At 40.2% G+C, this 15,658-nt stretch overlaps 1 protein-coding gene across 1 annotated transcript; it reads right to left on the reverse strand.

Annotated features, from left to right (window-relative positions):
• Positions 1–8,515: 8,515 nt before the first annotated feature.
• On the reverse strand, positions 8,516–14,375 carry tmtops3a (teleost multiple tissue opsin 3a). The gene is made up of 4 exons (XM_057849384.1): positions 13,994–14,375; positions 10,879–11,207; positions 9,722–9,955; positions 8,516–9,594 (listed from the first exon to the last, which is right to left on the reverse strand). The coding sequence occupies exons 1-4, from the start codon at positions 14,373–14,375 to the stop codon at positions 9,349–9,351; spliced, it is 1,191 nt and encodes a 396-aa protein (XP_057705367.1). The 3' UTR covers positions 8,516–9,348.
• Positions 14,376–15,658: the final 1,283 nt, after the last annotated feature.

Raw genomic sequence — 15,658 nt, forward strand, 5'->3', positions numbered from 1 at the left:
TCGCGAGCATATAGTCTCTGCTGACGAACTAGTTTTCGGTGGACGAACCAATTCACGCGGTCGAAAAGCGCCACGAGAAGCTGACGCATGCTCACGGCGTCCCAGTTCGTCCCCTCACTTTCGTTGAGTGCGGACGTGGTTTGTGTTTGATAGACATTTTGGACCATATTGAGTGTACTTTTGCTATTATGGGACCGAAAAAGAGTTACCTACAGTCCTTATGGAAGGTGACTCGTGTTACCAATTCGCCCTCGACTGGTAATTGGCGGTGCTTTCAGCTTCCCACCGTAGTGAGAAGTGGACCGGCGAGTCACATTGGCTCGTTGTCGTCGGTTGTCTTCGGTTCGCCCGATTTCCTCTCCAGAAAGGAGGCGGCGTGCATACAAACACCCAGAGGTGTCGGATTGCTTTTTGTGGGCACTTTTATTAACAACCAAAAGCATGTGGGGGGCACAGCAGTGGAGTCTACGCTAACTGCGCACTTTGCTGGTAACACTCTCCTTCCAAACAGTAACTCCCTCCCTCTCTCCTCCTCCCACTCCATTCCATCAAGCCATCAACTACCATCACAAAGGTAAATAAAACGACTTTATTATACAGTACAGTTTATTTTTTTAACTATAATACAATAGCACATTTATTATACATAAAATAAGGTATATTTTTGTGTAGTTTTAAGGCTTATTTAGTAGAAAATTATGTTTTATGGGGACCTGGGAACGGATTATTCTCATTTTAATGGTTTCTTATGGGAAATAAATGTTCGGAAGACGAACTTTTCGCCTTACACACACTTTCTGGGAACCAATTATGTTCGTGAGCTGAGGTATCACTGTATATATATATATATTTTTTTTTTTTCCAAAAAAATTAAACCAAAATCCAATGAGCAGTGAACCTATTACGTCACTATACCTTTTACATGCAAGAAATCATTATGCATTAGCATATATGAATCAAAATCACTTCGCACAGGCTTCACATGTTCTGTCCATTTTGTCGACATCACATAAAGCATGTTCAGTTGTAGCTTTATTGCGTAGGAGATCCTCTCCATAATAAAAATCACTCTAACGACGTCAATCCAGTCATCTGTTGTTGGTCTTTCAGGTTTGAGCCACTTCCTTGTCAATGCTTTTTCGCTTGCAGCTAATAAAATATGGATGAGTTTCATTTCATTACTGCAAATTTGTTGCACATTTATTTTACATAATTACTCAGGGTGTCAACAACAATCGAAGCGGCGATGCATCCCGATGCGGGGCATGGACGATTCGATTCGATGCGGGCAACAAGCCGAATCGATTCAGCGCATTTTAAAATATATAAGTACGTTAAAAAATCTTCCCTGCGCAATTCCGGTGATGCAATGGATTAGGTTTCCCCATTTGTATTATTATTCTCATGTTTAATTTTTTACACACCGCATAACTCTGGTCAAGTTTCCCACCAACTTCGTAGAAGTCAAAATGTCTCCAGATGTCTGCTTTTAATGTGTTAGGTGCATCAATAATCTTTCTCGCTCCCACTTTCTCCGCTTCAACCCTTGTTATGTTATGTCCTATCTCTCTGCTCTCTCAATTAGAGCTTAGTTCGGGCCTAAAAAATCCAACCCGCACCGTGTATTAAAGTCCAAAATTTTATGTTTTATTTATAGGCTTGAGCCCGAACCACCTTCCTCCCCCTGAAAATGTACGTTTCATTTGTAGGCCCGAGCCCGTTTTATTTGTGAGGACTCAGCAGGAGGAGCAAATGCGGGGATGCAATGCGTGGTTGCGTTTTGTGTGATCACAACTTGGACGATGCCTATGTGCATAATGATAAATTAAAACCTGTCTTTTGTAACAAATTCTCCCAGATAAACAAGACTGTAAGATGCATATTCAATAAACATTTATATCGTTTATATTTGTGTGTCTGTTCTATCAGGTGGATAGTTCATGAGTCAATTTGTCGGCAAAATGCAATAGACATTTATTTCAATTTCTTCGAGTTGGCAGAAAAAAACGCAAGTTTTCTTAATGTTTAGATAGTCTACATATTTTTATTATAAATGCATTTACACAACGAAATGAAGCTGGAAAGGTTTGTTAAATATATTTCTGTGTGGGATATAGTGCTCACTATACGCGCCTCTCGACAAGGAGAGGAACAGCAGCATATTCAAAAATAAACTAAAATACTTTTAAATAACATTCTTTATTTTAATGACTCGCATCAGAACACACAAAAGAACAACCTGCCTTAAGGAGCACTGAAACAAAATAATGACGTTTTAAGGAACACCACGAACTCCACGATGTCCTGCTTAGCACGAAAAGGTGCAGCCCTAGAAATAAATGATAATAACGATGTTTGACTAATATCTTTTAGGCCAGTACAGTTTTTAAAATGCCTGCTCAGCGTCAATGTGCCAGTCTTTCTGCTCTCGTACGAGAGCAAAGTGCCACATTTGTTGCATTCGGCAAGGCCGACAGTTTTCTGTAACATCTTCCACTCTCAATTTAAATCCTTTCCACACACCACTCGTGGATTCTTGCCTTTTCAATCCCACCGTCTTTAGTTTGCTTTTCACCTCTTGCGGCTCTATATCGAAATTCAAAAAGGAAATACCAGGATGCAGCGTTGCAGACTCGCAGAGAGTGCCAAGAGCGGGGGGGGATTAAAAGGAGGGCGGGGCCACGGCGTTCATGTGCGCAAACAATGCACTGGCTCATGTTTGTGATTACAAAAGTGCCTTCTCTCTGTTTCATCCAATTTATTTTTTTTATAACAAGTATTCCTTAGTTTAACATCCATACATTCTTTTAGTATAGGCTACAAATATATATTTATTTAAAAAAACGTTAGCGAGAGTGAATCCGGCCCGATCCGACCCGAACGTAAATTGGCATTTTGGCCCTGACCCGGCCCGAAATTTGGTCGGGTTGGGTTCAGGTTCGGGCTCAAGATCTAGGCTCAACTGTAGAGGGAGCTACCTTACATTCAAATATCAATCAATTCCCTGGATTGTTATTGTGATAAAGATACTGCTGCACTACAATATTTTCTTTGTCGTTTTCTTTAATATTTACTTGAATATTTTTATTGATGGGTCGTTGTGACTAAAACACAGTGACTGTTATTACTGATTTTGCACAGGAGTTCAGATGTTGCACTGTGTGAAAGGCTGCTACGGTGTGTAAAAAAAAGAGAAAGCACTAATTAAATGCTGTGATCTGTTACATATATATATATATGTATATACATATATCTGAAAGTATACTATTTTCATTTGACTTCAACCAGGAGTGACACAAGAGCCAATAAAAATTTGTTTAATGTCTGATCGCTTGTGTTGCCTCATGATTCTCGAAAAATATGCTTTGCTTTAGAATTTTAATGCATCCCAGGCTTTAATGCATCGCGATGCATTGCCGAATCGAACCGAATCGACTCATGACCTCTGAATCAAATCGAATCGCATCGAATCGAATCTTGGCCCTCCGAATCGTAATCGAATCGAATCGGGAGGGCAGTGCCGATGCACACCTCTAATAATTACATGGTAGCAAAGGACATGGGGATGTCAAAATTAAAAATCTTTTGTAGGTGATAATGAATGTCCAACCAATATCTTTGATTAACCGCACAATTCCAGAATATATGGAAATGGTTTGCTCTTCTACTACTGCATCTCCGACATGCATCTCCCATCCTTTGATGTTTTTTCTGGACCGGTGTAACAAAAAACCTCATTGTGTTCTTCCAACAAAATTCACGCCAGTTGCTTGACCTCATCGTAGTCCATTGTGTGTAACATATATCAGTCCATTCTTCTGTAATAATAATACTCCCTTCTTTTTCCTAGTTCAGCCTTTACGTAATGTGTGCTCCCCCTTTACTCACCAGTACACCGTAATATAATTTAGACAGTATTCTTGTTGGGTGAAGTGATTTCGTTAGAGATATAAATGTTTAGGAGTGGGAACCTCTTGGAACCTCAGATATCATACGATTTGCGATACAAAGCTCATGATAACGATGATCTGACGATATGGCGATACAACGATTATCGATACATTGGTCAGGAAATCATTCTAGGATTTTCTACAAACAACTAATAAACAGGAAAACAAGTTTCTGCTGTGAATTGGAATGAGTTTATCGCTAGTAGACGTCCAATCCAACGGATTGAACGTCTGTGGCCGTCAGTGGCAGCCAATGCCGCAGTGAGGTAATTTTGGGCCATTTAAGGTCATTTACCTGTTGATTTTCAGTTATATCCTGTTGATTTTGGTTTATTTTATGGTCACTTCCTGTTTATTTTGAGTTACAGAACAGGAAGTGACCTAGGAATCACCCAAATGAATAGGCAGTGACTCAAACTCAACAGGAAATGACCTGTAAATGCCCTAAAATAAACAACAAGTGACCTGTAAATGGCCCGAAAATTGGATCGAAAGACTGTGAATGCTCTGGTTTTGAATGAACGAACATTCCCAGTCTAAATGGATTAGGTGTCGAGCCCAATTAACGCATTGACACCTTTTTAAAATGATATCTCGATGCTTGACAGGAGCATATCGATTAGCCTGGTACACCAGACTCAACGCTGTTCCAGCTATTGAGTCTGGCCACCATTCCCACGGAAACAATTTCCAGGGCGGAGCAAGCCACAGCAAACAGACAGCGGAGTGGACCAATCAGCGACGGGCAGACGTGACGTTAGTAAAATGGCGACGGCAGGACGAGGGACTTGCGCACGGAAGTAAACATACGAAGAGAGCGGAGTTTATTCGACATGGCTAGCGCGAGACAGACTGCTGTCAATGACTCGTGTCGATGTGTTTTTGGTCATTTAAAACTGATTTTACCGTGGATTGGAACATATTCTCGGCTCTGCCGTTCACCATCTGTGTTGTTGAAGAGACGACTTTCGACACGCAAGAGTGACGTTGCTCGTGAAGAACACGTCACACAAATAAACGAATCTGATTTGTCGATTTATTTTGTATCTGCTCGAAAAGGCCGTTAATGGGATGGTTCCCAGACTATTTCTCTCAGTGTTTGAAAAATACAGGGAGAATAGTCTGGCAGAGCCAGGCTACATATCGATAACCTTTTGGGATACAAAGTATCACGAAATATCACCATTTCGATAATCTGTCCCACCCCTATAAATGTTTGTAAAAAAAAAAAAAAAAACCTTCAGCAACATTTAAAAAAAATTTTTTTTGATTTATGTAGTGCCTGACCGGTAAATACTTCAAAAAAAAAAAAATCATAAGAGCCCAATCCATGTTTTTGTTTTAAAACTTCAAATGGTTGAAGTGCCCCCTCGCGGGTGACTGATTTATAGTCTGTTAATCCTTTTGAAATCCAAAATTTGAATCTGCTATCATACTTATTGGGGGTGAAGTCAGAGTCATAGGCGCACCATCTGTACATTTTTGTTTCCCTTTCCAAATTGCATATTTTAAGAATTTCGATTAATGCTACAAACATCATATTGGAAAGTTTTTGCTCAAATATACTGTAGTTTCCTTCTGTAGTTTTGCGTCAAACAATAAAGCTTTCAATGGAATATTTTGTCTTGTCTTGTCATGATCTTTCCACCTTGATGTGTAAACCGGGGAGCACATACAACCAAGTGGTTTCAACTGGGCAGCAAAAACATATTCACGTAAACAAGGCAGGTTTCTACCACCCCTGTCTTTCTTCAGTTGTAATGTGGAGTATTTTACCCTAGGCTTTTTGCCCATCCAAATAAACCTTGATATCATTTTATCCCGTTCCAGAAATTGTTTGTCATAATAATAATGATAGGCATTGAAATAAATACAGCAATTGAGAGAGGACATTCATTCTTACTGATTCGATTCTAGAATTGAGATCCAGAAATGGCACCACATTCCATCTTAGGACATCTGCTTTTGATTTGGCATTCAGAGGTCCATAGTTAAGCTCATACAACTGTGAGAAATCTCACATAATATAATAACTAAATATTTGATCGCTTCTGCATCCGAATTCCATTTATATTCTTTCTTAATATGTTGGGGTGGATTGTAGTTCAGAGTTAATATCTGTGTTTTATTTACATTAATTTTATAACCTGAGAAGGTTCCATATTCTTCTAGTGCTCTAATCGTTATTGGTAATGTTTGTTTAGGTTGAGTTAATGTTAATAACACATCGTCGGCATATAAAGCAAGTTTTTGTTCTTCACCAGCTATTTTAATTCCTTTGATATCGTTTCTTTGCTTCATTCATCCTAAAGGTTCAATAAATAACGCAAAAAGTGCAGAGAGATTACATCCTTGTCTGTTTCCCCTGTGTAATATGATCGACTCCGTGAGGTCCCCATTCATTTTTATTCAAGCAGATGGTTTATTATATATTCCTGAAATTATGTCAATTACTGATTTGTGGAATTTAAATTTGTCTAATACTACCAAGCGGTCCATTTCATTCAGGAGCATAAAACACTGAGTGAAATATGAAATAAACATTATTTTTGATGTCATACATTGAATGAGTCAAAAGAAAAAGTCTTGCCGTATTCATGGAACATTCGGAACCTCTTTTTGTGTCTTCTGTCTTTTGACGTCAAATATTTCTCAACAATTTCAAATTTAAATTTCAGCTGTGCTATGACTAAGACTTTCTCATGAGAACCAGGTCAGTGCTTGTTAAGGTTGACTCATCTATAAAGGGTACACCAAGTTTGGCTGTCGCTATTGCTGCTACATTGTGGGCTCTCACATGGCGTCCTGTGGTATTTGTGAAACATTGAAATTGGAGCATCAGTTGCAATCGAGCCATCTAACCGCATAGCTTATCAGTCAAAAAGCGTCACCGCAATGTGTTTGCTCCATTGGCGATTGCTCTAAGACTGTAGATGTCAAAAAATAAGTTATCAAATGGATACTCTTGTGTGCACATGTCACAACGCGCTCAACTTTTGTTCAGAATTAACCTTCTTATCACTGGTTATGACCTGGCTTGCCTTTGAAACCTTTATTACCAAATATCACATTTGATACACCTGAAGTTTCATGATTTTGAGAGTAATTCAGAATTTTGATATTTCTTTTTGGAAAAAAAATGATGGATGTAAGTCAAGTAGGTTCCATGAAAAAAAAAAAAGCAGGATTTAGCTAGAGTTATAGATATTAGAGCGCTTATTGCACTTATTCATTTTGACATTTCTTTTTACAAATTCGAAAAAAAGGTTTCAGTAGGACCTTATTTTTCAAATTTTGGGATTCTCTGGTAATTGCTTCATGTTGCAGGTCTTTAAGGGTTGACCATTTGCGCAACTTCACAGTCCTTGAAAAAGCAAGGACGCTGGTGCGTCTCCAAAGTTGAGAGTGCATTGTTCCACCACAGCGAAATGAGAGGAGTCATTGGCTTAAGGGTGGTTTATCCCGCCCATCGGACGCTGAGCTTCTCTGGGGGTCTATGGGCAGTGGCGGCGCTCAGCTGGCCCAGACGCTGAGTTCTCTGTATTGATTGGATGATCCGTCTGAGGCGGAATCCCTTTTTGATTGACAGCGAAATGAGCGAATCTGTGATCTTGTCGTATGAACATCCAGAGAAGGCATTTTTCAATTTTAATTCCATTGTTCTGAATTGAACCGGAGACTTTCATAATCAACCTAGTGACACTTGCTTTGTTAAAAAAGATTAGCGAAAGAGCGAGCTCCTATTTCCTGTTTATTTTTTTTTTTATTATAGCTGCTTGTGTTTGGGGACTTGACTTCTGGCACTCTATTTTCCTTCCCTAATGAGCAGCGGGTGCCACTGAGCCCCTTCACTGTCACAAAGCACTCACAGGTGGACACACTTTGAGCTTCCCCTCTTTTAAAAACCAGCATCCGCAACTGGTTTGCACATAGATAAATGGTCTTTTAAACCACTCATTTGTCTTCTTGCGCTTTTACCTTCACTGCATGTGTTCCCTGTTCCATTTGCGTGGCTGCCATAATTCTTAATCATCATCCAAATTGATGTTATTGCATAATTGTAGCATTTGAATGAAAACACTTTTGTTGTTGTTGTTAGTTTTTTTACAACTGTTAAAATAAATATTTAACAGATAAACATGGATGAGTGAGTTAGTCTTCTTGAGTTGAAAAAAATATACTAAACTAATTGCTTGCAACTGACAGCAGTAGACGTCAGATTAATTTAAACCATTAGGACTGGCTCTTTCATTGCCTAACCGATGGCAGCCCTCCCCATCAAAATGGATCAAATGTCTAGCGCCGTGGATGGCATTCAATGAGTTAATAGTGAGTGTTGAAGGGAGCACCGACAACACTAATCAACTTGTAAATATTGGAATTGGGAACCATCAATAATTATTCAATACGTAACTCATAAACACGTTGACAATAAATGCAGAAAAGGCGATATTTGACATTTACATTTTTAATGTGCAAATTATGACATTAGAAATACAATAAACAGCAGCTTTACACTTTATCTACATGTTGTGGATATGGACAGCAGAATTTTCTAATAGCATGGCTAATGTGCTTGTGCCTACTGTTCTAATGGCAGGTTTGTCAGGAAGAAAAATGTTTAATATTTAATACTTGGGGGGCACACTGAGAGAGCAGACCTCCGCCTACACAGCAAAATTCAAAGCCCCACCATATTTGGGAGAGTGGGAACTCCCTTCGCTCAAGGCCCGAAATGCCATCACTCTTTCTCTTCTCATCATATCATCCACCCTGCAATATGTATATATACAGTATAAGCTAATCCGTTATCAAGTTACCATGAAATTACTTTTCTGCTCTATGTGACCCTTGACTTCATTACCCCAAAATTTAATTACCTTTTACACTTGATAGTACAAACATACAGTATCCTGCAAGTTTGATAATCTGTTTATTTGCTCTTGAGTTATCTTGAACACTGGCACACAGACAAAAAAAATAGCAAAAAGACATATAGAACAGAATAAATAACATCTGCCTTCAGTAGTTTTTACCTTCTAGCTGAGGTAAAAAAAAAAAAAAGGATGCAATGTTAGTGTTGACCATGAGATGGCGACACACTTTTTGCGTGACACAAAATTTAATCAATAATAAAAGAGGAAACTATCAAGTGTGTATATTCATTTTACAGTTATCAAAAGGTCGTTGTATGTACAGTAATTGACAGTCCAAAGTCTGTACAGTTTAATTCAAGCAGAGGTTTTGACTTATTATAAAATGTACTGATACCAGAACATTAACGCAAGTATCTGTACTTGTACTTATCTACATAGTGAGTACTTTCTCATACTTGTTTGACTTAATAGTATAGAGGTCCAGTGACGTATTTTCGCCCTTCAAAAGGTCTTGTGATCTGTCACCTTTTGTCAGTCTGGAGACTGACAGTCCGAAAAGGTCCAGGCGGAGTGTAGTGGACGACAAGAGCACGGCGGCTACCGTCCAGGCTGGGGTCAGTAGCATTGGCGAGGGAGTGGCGTCGGCGTATACCGGGGAATAAGTCATGTAACCATGGTGAACTCTGCGACCTCAGGCCAGGCTGTGCTGCTTGGACTGACGGGGGCTTCGCTTTGCACTTGACAAAGGCAACGAGGCAGCGGGAAAACTGAGACAAATGAAACAAATATGACAGGAAAAGGACCGTACAGTAAAACAGTTTTGTAAATGGAACTTGAATAGTAATAAAGACCAGTATCATTATGCTTGACATCATTGGTTGTAATGACTCTAACCTGGTTGTTGAAGAATACATAGATGATGGGGTTGATGACGGTGCTGAACTTGGCCAGGACTGAGGGCACCACGCTGGTGGAGGGTGCGACCAACTGTGAGCTCCCAAATGTGGTAACCAAGGCCACCACGCCGTAGGGCATCCAACACAACAGGTAGCACGAAACCAATGTCAGCACCATCCTCAGGATACGATGTTCTCGACGCTGTGCTGTCAGAGGGTTGAGCTTCCCCATCTGAAGAAAACACTGCCGTGTCATATGCAAATAATGCCAATAATCATACATAGTGCCCTAAGTTAACTCTTTCAAGCATTTACCCTTTGTGTAACATTATCAATAAGTGGCAGTTTTGTGCCATCTAATGGTAGATTAGGGAGCACCCATCATGCATTCATTGACCCCCTGGGCTCCTTTCAGCTTTCAATCAGCTTCAATCAGTTTGTGGGTTGACCACTAAGCAGACATTAGGTACAGCAAGGTATGATTTATGAATAGTTTTACATAATATTTTTTGCTGCCACAAATTTGTATTTAGTGTGACTGTCAGAATTGGTACGGAACTCTTTTGCTTCTTTAACTAACGTGGCGGTGTCCAGTTCCGTGGGGAGAAAGAAATGAAAACAAGCTGCTTTGTTGAGGCAACAAACGCCAAATCTAGTGACTGATTGCTTTGTTTCTCAGAAAAGCCCGAGGTTAAGGTTACCGGGCTCTCGCTGAGGAGGAAAGCGAGCCCCCAGCTGTACAGTAATCAAGTCTGCCAAGACCACCTTCTTTCATAACTCCCTTGGGTGAGCACACTATTAGAAAATAGAGGAGCTTACATAAGGGCAGGTATCCAATAGTAACCGTCCTAAAAATACCTTCTTAGGTGATTCACTGATAGCAATTGCAGCAGCAGACATTCTGAAGGGACGGGGTGCCGATTGAGAAGACTTCATTAGGAATTATTTGAGTGACTGGCGGATGCACATAAGAAGAGCAGTTGCTCATGAGTCACCGACAAACCAGAGGGGGTCATTGACCTCGGAAATACAAGCGCAGACAACTCCGACCCCCCGCCTTTCTGGCGGTTGTGTGCTTGCATTTGAAGACAGGCAACAAAGCACCAGGAGATAAGAGTGAAACACAGGCGGAAAAAGTACAGCAAAAGAACTCACGCGTCTAATGGTGACCAGGATGCATCCGTAAGAGTAGACCATGAGAAGAAGCGGCAGCAGCAGACAGAAGATGAAGAGGCACAGCACATAAGAGACGCTGCCGGGTGAGCGCAGGTGCCACTGGACCGAACAAGTTGTCCCGGGACCTTCAGGTCCATAGCTGCTCCAGCCCAGCAAGGGAGGCATTGTCCAGAAGAGGGCATAAAGCCAGCAGCCTCCGATGCACAACCAGGCTTTCCGGAAGTTTGAGATGTCCACTTGGGAGGAACGCAGAACTGTGGTGTAGCGTTCGTACGAGAGGACGGACAAGGAGACCAGAGACACGATCCCTGAAAAAGTGGAGGAGACACGATCTCTGAAAAAGTGGAACAGACACTTTATGCACTTCGCGATGTGCTGCTAGCGAGTTTCTCTGAATAAACTTTTGTCAATGAAAGTGGTAAATGACGATACATTTTAAGTCGTAATGCATTAAAATGCCCATTTTTTCCCTCCAAAATACAAAAACAACAAAGTACTATGGACAGAAACTAAATGCTAAGAAAACAAGGTGCAATGTCACAAATTCAAACACTGGGGATCATCTTTCTTGGGAAAACATGACTGGACACGGAAAATGATCCGACAAAACGTAAGTGGTACAACAAACCATCAAAAACTGAAAGCAAACAGGGAACTAAATGCAAACAAATTGACGGAACCACGAGGGACATCTGGACAAGATGCTGATTGGTTAACAGTCAATTTTGCACTTCCACAAATCATGATTGACTAGTTAGTTACCTAGCTGTCTCACCTCGCCTCCGTTCAGATGGCATTAATTCATTGCCTGCCATTGACAATGTTAGACATCCAATCATTTTAAACTTGGAGGACTTGCTTTGAAGGCACGCCCAATTCATTTTGTCTGCCTCGCAGTGAAAATGAATTAGACGTCTTGCTACGTCAGTGGCGGTTAATGCGTTAAATAGAAATTCACCTTTCAAATAATAGAGGAACTCTTCAGTTTGGCTTCTGTTTTGTGTACAAAGGGCATTTATTTTAGTATGCAGGGTTTGCATCAGTTGCTATGGTAACAAAAAATTCCTAAAAAGATCAAGAAAAAAAAGCCCACGGAGCTAAACCGTGTGGCGATTTCAGTAACCCCTGTGGTGTAGTGCCTCCCAGGGATCTATTCTGGAACCGCTTGGCTTGTGGTTACTAGCGACGTGTCGCCCTGCTGCCGCTTGAAGTCTTCGGCACCACGCTGATTTCAAATCGTTTGATTTAAATGTCCTGCTTCAGGTGACTTCGAAGCAAAACTAAAAGACCACAAGTCTCTTTTCCTTCACGTCTGCACTGGAAATGGAAACGTAGCTCTTTACACAGCCAAAATTACATTGTATATAACTTTTAACTAGCTTTTAACATGAATTCTAAGCAAGGGCGTAGGTTTGCATAGGGACGGTAGGGACAAAACACTATACCAACTTTTCAGGACGCTCAGATTGTCCCCACCAACTTTTAAGCAATCTTATTTGCATTATACAGTATAATGACTTCAGTTATATAAGTCATTTAGATTCTTTCCATATGTTGTATGGATAGAATTGACCTTACAGTTATTAAGTGAATTATTCTCATTATGTTCAGACTTGCATTTCCCCTTTTTCTTGCTGAATGTGCCAGTTGCCCCCCCCAAACACACGTTTGATTGGCTGATGACTAACCCCCCACCCCCATTTCTCCTCTCAACACAAACGCACACACACACAACCTTGACAGCAATACATGCCGCCTCCTCTGCCCACTTCAAAGTGATATTAGAAGTCCTTTTCGGCCACCACCACCACCAGCAGCCACTGTAAATAATGTAAAAAGACGTCAATACTATGGACGGTGATGAACACGCCACTAATTTTGCTACTGACAGTCTAACTTGCATCAGATTTGGCATAGCATTAAACTGTGAGCTTGTTAACCTACAAAACTTGAGTACACTGCAAAAATACACCCCCTTAAAACAAGTTAAATTCCCTTGTTTTCAGTGTAAATCTACTAGAAGTAAGTGAAATTATCTGCCAGTGCTTCAAGTAAATTTTACTCAGATTTTATTTAAATAAGAAAAATAGCTAGCTGAAAGTAAGGTTGACAGACTTATTTCTGGTCTAATTATAAATCTGCAGAGTGTTTTCTATTGTTATCGTTAATTGAACAGTTAGAAATGTAGTGAACTCTAGTGAAAACTATAGAACCAGCAAAACGTGAGCAAGACACTGCTTAGTGAGAGAGGTCCCATGCAAGACACAGACTGTGTTTCACAGGAAAGGGTTGACAGTCAAAAATACACATGCTGCTTATTTACTTCTTGCAAACGGCCTGGTTTAGAAGAAAAGAAGGCTAGAGCATGTTGTGACTACACTTTTGAAACCAAATACCTGTATAGTGCATTCATTCATTCATTAAAATGTGTTCATTTATTTTTTACATTATTTATTTAAAAATATTTTTATTTGCAGCTTATGCAGACATTATTTTCAGATAATCATACATTAATCTAATTGAGATAAAAAGTTTAATCCCGATTAAATCCCCCCCATAATTGCTCAACCTACTAATGCACTTTAAAGATGAAAATAAGGGAAAAGAAGATGAAAGAGACAGCCAATTGGAGCAACATATTACTCTTGTGGTGAAGGACAATATAGGCTAACATTTAGTTCCATGTATAGGTTAAGTAGTAACTACCCCCAATGCCCCCCCAATAAACAACCACTGTAAATTTCCTTTATATAAAGCACGGGGCAATATTTTGAAACACAACTTTCTCCCACGAAAATAATGATTTTAACTTCATTCATTTTTAGGTCGGAAACACATGAGCATATTTGTGGGAAATGTAGCCCTGACCACCGTTCACCTAATCTGTTTGGTCTTATTAATGTCCTGTCCCCAGCAAAAAGTGTACATGCAGGTTATGATGTTACCGATGTTGAGACCAAACCTACGCCCTTGATTCTAAGGATCATTCATAAACGTCACCGGTGTAAGACAAGAAACCAGCACGAAACGTTTGAGTTTAGTAACTTTGTATTTGAACTTTCTCCGAAAGGGAAAAGTTGAGCACAAAACCTACCAAAGAATGAGTTTGCGAATCCGTACCACCTGCAGCCAAACTCCCCGATGAGCCAGCGTCCGTGCACACTGGCGGCAAAGCTCAGCGGGGTCCCGAATACGCACACCAGCACATCGCTCAGGCTGATGTTGAGTAGGATCACATTGATGGGGGTCCACAAGCACCGGAATCGAGCAAACACCAGCAGCGTCAGGGAGTTGTTGACGATTCCCGCTACCAAGATGATGCCCAGGCACACTGCCACCGCTGTGTGACCGCCACGACTCAAGCCACCTGGAGCGTCCGCTTCACCGACTCCGCGCGCAGCGCTGTCCGGGGGCTCCGGCGGTAGGCTGCTGTTCAACGTGCTGAAGTTGTGGGAGACGCGGATGTGGACTACCATTGTATGTAGTGGGTACTGTGCAGCGCAATGCTCGCACAAACACTTGAGACTGAAAGAGGCGAGTGTTTCCATCCTGCGCACCTGTAATGTATATAACGCACACGCAAGCGCGCACGCACGTATTCAATACGCTAAGTATAGTTGTTGGTTTTGGCAGAGGATGAAAAGTAGTATAGTATTTCTTACATTCTGCTTATTAAACTCATAACAAAAAAAAAAAAAAAAAAAAACGTGGAACGGATTAACCCTTTATAAGGCACCCGACTATTTTTTTTGGCAATTTAACAAACTCAAATATTATTAATTATTACTATTAGGGTTGTTCCGATCATGTTTTTTTGCTCCCGATCCGATCCCGATCGTTTTAGTTTGAGTATCTGTCGATCCCGATATTTCCTGATCCGATTGCTTTTTTTCCCCTCCCGATTCAATTCCAATCATTCCCAATAATTTTTCCCGATCATATACATTTTGGCAATGCATTAAGAAAAAAATGAATAAAACTCGGACGAATATATACATTCAACATACAGTACATAAGTACTGTATTTGTTTATTATGACAATAAATCCTCAAAATGGCATTTACATTGTTAACATTCTTTCTGTGAGAGGGATCCACGGATAGAAAGACTTGTGACTTTGTATATTGTGACTAAATATTGCCATCTAGTGTATTTGTTGAGCTTTCAGTAAATGATACTGCAGCCATGCCCCAATGCATGATGGGAAGTGGAACCATGATGGGAAGTGGAACCATGACTGTGCATCGTGCTACCATTCTTCTCTGCTTTGGGAATTAACTTAAGGTGTTAAGACAAAGATCAATTGCCACCTTGCTTCCTCACATTGCTTCCCATGATATTTCTAAACATAAGGAGAGGGATTGCAAGGCTTTAGCCAATTGAACAAAGGCTCCAAAGGCTGCCAAAATTCACTCTACTCATTTAGCGCTGCCTTTTATCTCTCTATATAGGTAAAATGACGTTATTACAGATTGAGCGCGACAATGAGTGAGAGGGTCGTGCAGCGCATACATTTATTGCGTTAATTATTTTAACGTGACACATTTTTTAATAAATTAATTGCCGCCGTTATCGGGATATTTTTGATAACCCTACCTTAAGCCTAAACTAAAGACTCTGGATGAGTGTAATATATTATGTCTGTAACGTTAAATACAATTAGAAAACGATTTAATTAATATACTGTATATATATATGTATATATATAATAAAAAAAGGCATGGCCGATATTTTTTTGCTGATTCCGATACTTTGAAAA

Source organism: Corythoichthys intestinalis, chromosome 11, assembly GCF_030265065.1.
Source record: "Corythoichthys intestinalis isolate RoL2023-P3 chromosome 11, ASM3026506v1, whole genome shotgun sequence".
NCBI classification, from domain to species: domain Eukaryota; kingdom Metazoa; phylum Chordata; class Actinopteri; order Syngnathiformes; family Syngnathidae; genus Corythoichthys; species Corythoichthys intestinalis.